The 7,780-nt window shown below is 29.6% G+C and overlaps 1 protein-coding gene across 1 annotated transcript; it reads right to left on the reverse strand.

Moving 5' to 3' along the window:
* Positions 1-4,671: 4,671 nt before the first annotated feature.
* Positions 4,672-5,951, reverse strand: LOC111405839 (protein YLS3-like). Its single transcript, XM_023034900.1, has 3 exons — positions 5,565-5,951; positions 5,189-5,284; positions 4,672-5,086 (listed from the first exon to the last, which is right to left on the reverse strand). Exons 1-3 carry the CDS (start codon positions 5,902-5,904, stop codon positions 4,965-4,967), a joined length of 558 nt encoding a protein of 185 aa, XP_022890668.1. The 5' UTR covers positions 5,905-5,951; the 3' UTR covers positions 4,672-4,964.
* Between the last annotated feature and the right edge of the window lie 1,829 nt (positions 5,952-7,780).

A 7,780-nucleotide genomic window follows, 5' to 3' on the forward strand; every position in this document is an offset into this window, starting at 1 on the left:
GTTGGAATTACTGTTTAGAAATTTGACAATTTTATTGGAATTAGAGGGCTTGAAATTTGGAAAGAAGTGGCAATACGTCCTTTTCTTGAAATTGGCGGTGGAGGTTTGCTTTTGTGGGGTTTCATGTTTCACTGTATGGTTACAAAAGTCTATCCATTTTTTCAAGGTAAAAAAGACAACATTATTAATGCAATATCTCGTTCAATTGGACGTCATTGTTATTGAAATTCCAAGTGAAATTTCATTTAAGTTACTCAACTTTTAGTAAAAATAGTTGACCACGTGCGAACTTTAAGACTCTAATTAATGGTACGAACATGGTTATATGATATGCGACTTTAATTGAAACAATTTTCAAACTCGGGCGTCGAATTTGGAACCAGAAAAAAATTAAGTGACTAAAATGAGATTTTGCTGAAGTTGATTGGTCTTCAGTGATTTTTAGCTATTTCTTATGAATTATAATTTTTCCAATGAAAGAAATGGAGCTACCAAGTTTCAGATTTCACTAATGGTTACTCTAAATCGAAGTTAGTTACCCAATTTCATTTTGTTTCACAATAAAACCTTATTTTAATTAATTGTTCGATAATTGTCTATTAATTTGATCAATAAAAATTGATGTAACAATTAAGTTATTTATTAACTAGATTGTCGTTTAACCTCTTCTGTTAGTAAAATCTACGTAATAGTTTTAAAAACCATACATTTTGAAATCAAGATTAGCTTAAGTGATAAGAATGAAAACTTAACACATTTACGACATGAGATCGAGTCTAATTGGGTTGGGGAGATAACGTCAAAACTATCATACTTTTCTTCAACAAAATTAAAAATATCCCCTTCAACAATTTCTTCTTCTTTCATAAATACATCTTTTTTATTGAAAAATAATATTTTACATTTACACCCTTTTACAATTGTTTTAAATATCTTTAACATTTAAAAATGGTATTTTAATTTTTCACTAACAATTAACATTTTTTATGAATTACAGGAATTAGGTTTACTTATGTATAATTATATTTAAAAAATAAATTTAAAAAATCCACTCAATGGGCCTTTTCGATTCAAATGTGAATCCATATTCCAGGAAGCTTCAATTCAATATCAGGCTGACCCATTTAATTCTAGGGCTAACTGATCCTTCCGCGGACTGATGATACAACATTTTAGCCCTGTAATGTAACTCTTCTTCTTCTTTTGATTTTTTTGTTTTTCAAACTTGTTTTCAATTACACATTCTTTCAATAAAATAATTATATATGTAAATTAGAAAAAAATTCCTACTTTTTAACCATGCATTTTCCAAAAGTTCACTATTTCAAAATTTATTAATTCAAAAAATGTGGCTCGAACAAATCTGGAGTGACCTTCTCGACCGCAATTGATAAAGTTTTAAGAGAAAAGAAAATTAAAATTTTATTTATTTTAGTTGTGACAGTAAACATTCAAAATACTATATCTTCAAATTAAATGAATTTGAAAAATGCAAAAAGATGAGTCTTAAGGGGTGTATTAATTAGAATTTTTGAAGATTTTGACGGACTTTTTTTTTAAGTGACGACTTCTGTGGATTTCATGAATCTTTTATAAATTTGTATGAAATCAGTGGAAGTCTTTCGCAGATTTCTATGGACTTTCATTTTAATTTTTTTTTAGACTTCTATAGAATTTAAAAGACTTGAAAACTTTCATTTGAAATGGAATTCACATGAACCTACTACAAATGTGTAATATTCTCACATACAGGGTGTTGGTTTCCACAATTCCCATTTTTTTTCTCATATAATAAAAAAAAAAATTTAAGACCTTAATAAATAATAACCAAAATTATATATATAATTGTAGGGATGGCAGGAGGTCGAGTTAAGGCCCTGCTCCGCCCAGTTAGGCGGGGGGTGGCTTGCCCCATTTGTTGCCCTTTTTATTTTATTTTTATTATACATTTTTAAATTTTTGAGTTATGCTATTATTTAGAATAAAGTACAAATTTAAAATGGATTTTTAACAGGTGAATTGTCCAAAAATAAAATTATTTGTAATTTTTTTCCTCTTCATGGGGCGGGGAGTTACCCCCCGCCAACTCGTCAGGATGAGCGCGAGGAAGGAAGGATTTTTTTGCCATCATTATATGTATGATAACACAATAAATTTAATATTTAATATTATTAATATAATATAATTTTAAAAATAAATATATTTAAATTTAATTATAAATTTTTCATTTAAAATTAATTTAATAAAAAAGTAGATATTTTTCACAAAAAGAAATTGAATGAGAAAAGGAAAATTTACTAGAATCCAATTTAATTTTTTCATACAAAATAGAGATAAACAATAAAAGAGAGAAAGATAAATGATAATAAATATAATTAATAAAAAATTTTTAAATCATATATATATACACATATACATATATATACATGAATGATCTCCTAAGCATCGGTGACATAACACACGATTTAATTGGTGAATCATTAAATATATGAGACCTATAATTGATTTATTCACAAATTAAATGGTGTACCATATCACGATACTTAACATAAGCTAAGCATCAATAATTAGGAGATCATTTCCGTATATATAAGTCTCTCAAAATTTCGTGATTAATGAGAGACAAATTTTGAGATTTTATATTATTACTTTTTTTTTTTTTAAAGTTAGTACTTCAAAGACATTTATTAAAATCTCTAAAAGTTATTAAAATTTGAATACCCCAAAACTTATAAAGATTTCTAAAAAGTTTTAATCGAATATCAAAAAATCTACATTGAATACCACTTAACTTTTTAAATTCCAAAAAATTATTAAAAGTTTCAATTGAATACACCCCCTTTAGAGCTTGTTTGGAACAAAATTTTTCAGAATAAAAATTTTCTTTCAAAGAATGTGTAGATAAAAAGTGGAAAAAGATTGTGGATCTCATAGAACATGTATTTGAAAATAGTTTTGAAGAAAAAAATGTAAAAAAAAAAAAAAAAAAAAAAAAAAAAAAAAAATCTTCGGCAAACAATGTCTCGTCTAAATGAATTTCAAAAACTGAATTACTTATAAAAACGATGAATTTAGTATTTAGACAAAGATATTTGACATGGAAAGTCCTTGGACCCTATTTGATGCAGTCCAAAAACATCTGTATTGGTATTCTGCGGAATTGTCGTATGTTGATTAAATCTATTTACGACAGTTATGCGAGAATTAAAAGTTTTGATTGCCAATTCCTAGTATTTTACATAAATTAACGTGTTCTATTATTGTGTTCGTCGCGTTTCTACACATCACTACAGTAGTCCATTAAATTTTAGCCGTAACATCTATAAAGACATTTAAAATTCATTGAAATCTTAATTAAGTGTCCCCTTAGGAATGAGCTTTTTTCGGAAGTAGGGACCGACCTTCTCGACTCCAATTGTTAAAAGTATTAGACTTAAGGAGTGTATTTAATAGAGTTGGACATTGTTCGATTCGATTTGGTTCTAACGAGAATCGAATCGGACTTGAAATTTTTTGAATATTTAATAAGTGGAACCGTTGGGTCCAAATTTAGTTTTGAAAATTTGGACCTGTTCAGGTTCGGTTTCACTCGATTCAGCTCGATTCGATTCGGTTCGATTCCCAAGTTCTGCATTATAATTAATTTTTTAATATTTAAAAAATTACATTAATTTAACTATTGATACGTTCAATCTTAACTCTTACAAAATAACATAGTCCAATTTTATGTGTCTTTTACGTCCCTTTTTGTTGAGTTTTTCATAAATTTGATTGTAAAAATCATATAAAGAAGAAGATAGCGAGCTTAAAATAATTAAGAACATTGTCGACATTAATTCGATTTCTCCAGAACGGTAGAATTGGTATTACGGTATAATAACAGATTTCGATAAAACTTAGATCAATTTGATTAAATTGTCTTTGAACTAAATTAATAAGTTAGCAAATTTATTAAGAAAAAAATAAAATAATTTTGCTTATTTGAAATAAATTAATTAAAAAAATTAGCGAGATTTGATTTTTTGATTCTTGATCTAGAATCGAGATATGAACCAAACTAATCGATTCTCAATTCAAATACCCGACCGTTCGGGTATTTAACTTAAGAAGAATCGCTCAGTTCAGTTCGATTCGAATGTTTTGTCCAACCCTAGTATTTAGTGTAGAATTTCGAAGTTTTTGGTCCCTAATCAAGGTTGAAATTGAAAATCTTTATAATGTCCAATTCCATACAGTATCAAGCGAGTGCTCGATTGGTCTGTAAAGTTTAGTTGTAACGCATTCCAAAGATGGCCACTTAAGTTTCATATGCAAAACCTGTCTAGTGATGCGAATTAGACAATACAATAAATGAATATTTTACATATATCTTACCATCTATTATATCAAACTAGTTAAAAAGTATGTATCTAGAAAGAATTAAATTAATTTGACAGAAAGATTAATTCTAACTGTATAGGCCAGACACATGTCGAGGTGAGTGATTAATTAAAAAAAATAAAATTCACCTATCCTTTTACACGTGTGAGTGACCTGTACAGTTAGCTCGATTGTTAACAGAAAAAGGGTGACATGCAGTTTGACATCCTCTCACATGCCTATTGTAAATGTTCGGTCAGAGAGTCTGTCATCCTCATTCCGTTAGTGTAGCGTAGTTGTTTTAGACAAGCAGAATTCAAAATACATACATATATAAAGCACTGTTTATAGCTTCCTATGGACTAAAAAAAGACAGATCAAGAACACGAATGAGAAGGAACTACCAGCAAGTTCTGCCCCATTTTTTGGCATGCGATTCCCCTTTTTTTGGGTCTCAAATAAACACTTAGAAAGATGGTTTTAAACGGGGCGAAACGAGCTCTAACTCGAGGCGGGGAGAAGGAAGAGAAAATATTGCACAGAGACATGTAACATACCAACTAAAATAAACATAAAAAAGGAAAATTTTTCTGGCCAAAGGATGATTAATATATGAAGATCAGTAAGAGCAAAGCAGAAGCCATTTTTGTTCCTTGCCATTTCTTTCTTTTTCCTCCATCACTCCTTTGATCTGCACTTGTTCCTTCGCTACTGGCACTGGGATTCCCTTTAAGTAAAATCATGAAAAATAATTTATTTTTTTTAAAAATAAAATAAAATTAGATCTTAAAAAATATGATATATTTATAAGAATTTGTTCAATTCTTACCCTCAGGAGTTGCAGTGCTGTTACTTTTTTTGCCACTGTTTGCAAAATCATGAAATTCCTTAGCTTCTGGTGAGTTTGGTGCCAAATGCAGCAGAGCTGGATCAAATTTAAAGCCATTAGTATGATCCTGTAAACAAATTAACGACTGCACAAGCGGCACGCCCTTTTTTGTGTTTCGGGAAAATGTTAAGGATGAAACCCTAATCCCGCCCCCAAAAGCAATAACATTAAACAGAAAAATATCCGCACAGATTTACAGTAGTTCACTAAAAGTTACTTCCACTTGAGCCTAAAAATTGTTTTGTCCGTTGCGGACGGGGATAGTACTTAAAAAAGTACTAAGAAGGAAAAAAAAAAGCTAACTACCGGTACTTACTTGGGCAGTCGGATATATCGCCGGGTGCGTGGCACTGAGTGGGAAGGTTTAAAGCTAGTGTAGCATTGATTTTAAGGCCAAGACTGGGATCATTTCTATCCTTGATCAAGATGCAGATGCATTCGGGGCTCTTCTGAAGAACTTGTTTAAATCCAGAACAGCAGTCCATTGTTGGAGCTTTAGCTTCACCACTAACATATGGAAGACACGTCGCTAGGCCTACTAACTGATTGGCACATTGCGCTCTGTCTTTGGCCAAGTCTGCTCTTGCAGGACCAAACAAGAAGAAGATCAAAATGCATTCGATGAGTACCATTGGTGCTGCATATTTGGAATCCATTGTGATACATAGACAGAGAAGATATAGAGATGTAATAATTTTTTTGTGGACGAGTATAAAAAGAACTGAAAACGAGAGGTGACAAATAATTAATTGCTTTCGCTATTGTTACGGCTGACATCTGTCAATACACTACGTGCTTGTTTGATAGAGATTTTCGAAAAATAATTTATTTATTTATTTTTTGGATGTGTGATTAAAAAAAATTACAATAAAATGTGAAAAATGATTTTTTAGAATGCACAATTAAAAATAAATGAGAGGGAAGTGATTTTTAAAGAGTCAATATTAAACCCCTCTAAATGTGTTAACGTGTTTAAATTGGGTACACAAAGTGACTTGCAAAACAAATTGTGTAAAGCGATGTTGAATTATTTAGGAAAATAATTGTGTCTGGTGTACTGTCACGTGACAGCACACAATTGGGCAGGTTTAAGAAAAACTATTTTTTTACCAATTAAATCTTGACACCGGGGATAAGGTATGAACATTGACGTACAAGTGACTTTATTATTAGAAAATAGAGTTTTTAATAGTAAATTTTAGAAGAGCATGGAGTTAAAAAGTAGGAAATTTTTTGGAATTTATCGAATAAAATATTTTATTGTGTGAATGTATTATTAAGCCCCTGTTTGTTCTCATTTTTTTCTCATTAAAATGAAAAATATGACCGTTATCTATCACATCAAGCCACCAAATTTGAATTTTTATATCTTGTATAGGACCCATAACCAGGGATGGAGCCAGCACCTGACGAGCCGACGCGGCCGCCTGTCTTGGCTCCGGTGAGAAAAATATTTTGCATATAAATGAAATGTAAAAAGTAAATATATTTAACTTCACTCCATTCATAGCAATGGGGTTGTGGTTGAAACAGTAGTGCTCTTGTTTTGCGAATGAGAGCCATGGAGTTTGATTCCTCTCACCTCCCACTTCGTCTTTTGAATTTTTTACATAATTAAATAACTCTATCAAATTAGTGCTTACTTTCTTGGACAGAAATGCTATAGCTCATATGGTAAATTGTTAGCTTTGCAATTGATAGGCATGGAGTTCAATTTCCCTAACCTCCACTTCTTCTATCGATTTTTTACACAATAAATAATAACTAAAAAATACTATATTATTAGTATTTGTTTCTAAAATAATTTCTTTAAGAAATTTGTCAACTCTTTCATAATATATATTTCATTAAAAGTAATTTTTTTATCAATTTACTTTTTAAAATTCAAATTTGGACAATTTAAGTGTCGATTTTTATTCTTTTAAGAGTTCGAAAAATATTTTTCTTTTTGGGGGTAAAAAAATTGCTCTAAAAATCACAGTTTTAAAAATTTATTGACTTAAATTATTGCTTTATAATATATACTTTTATTGTTAGATTTTATTAATTTAATTCTAATCTGAACAATTTTAAATACTGAACTTTATTTTTTTAAGTGTTCGAAAAACACTTTTCTTTTTTAAGGTAAAAAATAAATCTAAAATTCACCGTTTTAAAAATTTTGAACAGGTTTCGCCTAAACCCAAAGCTTGTATTTATCATTTAATCACTCTTTACGTATAAACTTCATGTTGTCTCGTTTAAGTTTATAAAATTTGAAACTTGATCATGCATATATAATTCAAAAAATGTATTGTTATTCTTAATTATTTTGGGTTGTGTAGAATTATATCTTCATATGTAAATAATTTTTTTTTTATATTTTAGTGCATTTATATATTGATTGAAGATTCTTTTAATATAAATTAATTAAATATTAATAAACAATTTTCCTATATTGGATGATCGCTCAATGGCCGCTCGAAGCTCCGCCCTAACTCACTCAAGTGGCTAGATCTGCCCTCTGTCCATAATGACTATATTTTTCATTCT

Source organism: Olea europaea, chromosome 12 (assembly GCF_002742605.1).
Source record: "Olea europaea var. sylvestris chromosome 12, O_europaea_v1, whole genome shotgun sequence".
Lineage (NCBI taxonomy): Eukaryota > Viridiplantae > Streptophyta > Magnoliopsida > Lamiales > Oleaceae > Olea > Olea europaea.

What these genes read in the sequence shown, in the direction of transcription:
- LOC111405839 (XM_023034900.1), bottom strand. Translation starts at nt 5,904, where the DNA reads ATGGATTCCAAATATGCAGCACCAATGGTACTCATCGAATGCATTTTG. An exon ending in CGATATATCCGACTGCCCAA is followed by an intron (nt 5,285 to 5,564) that starts GTAAGTACCGGT and finishes AATTTGATCCAG; the next exon opens with CTCTGCTGCATTTGGCACCA. An exon ending in CAGCACTGCAACTCCTGAGG is followed by an intron (nt 5,087 to 5,188) that starts GTAAGAATTGAA and finishes TTTTACTTAAAG; the next exon opens with GGAATCCCAGTGCCAGTAGC.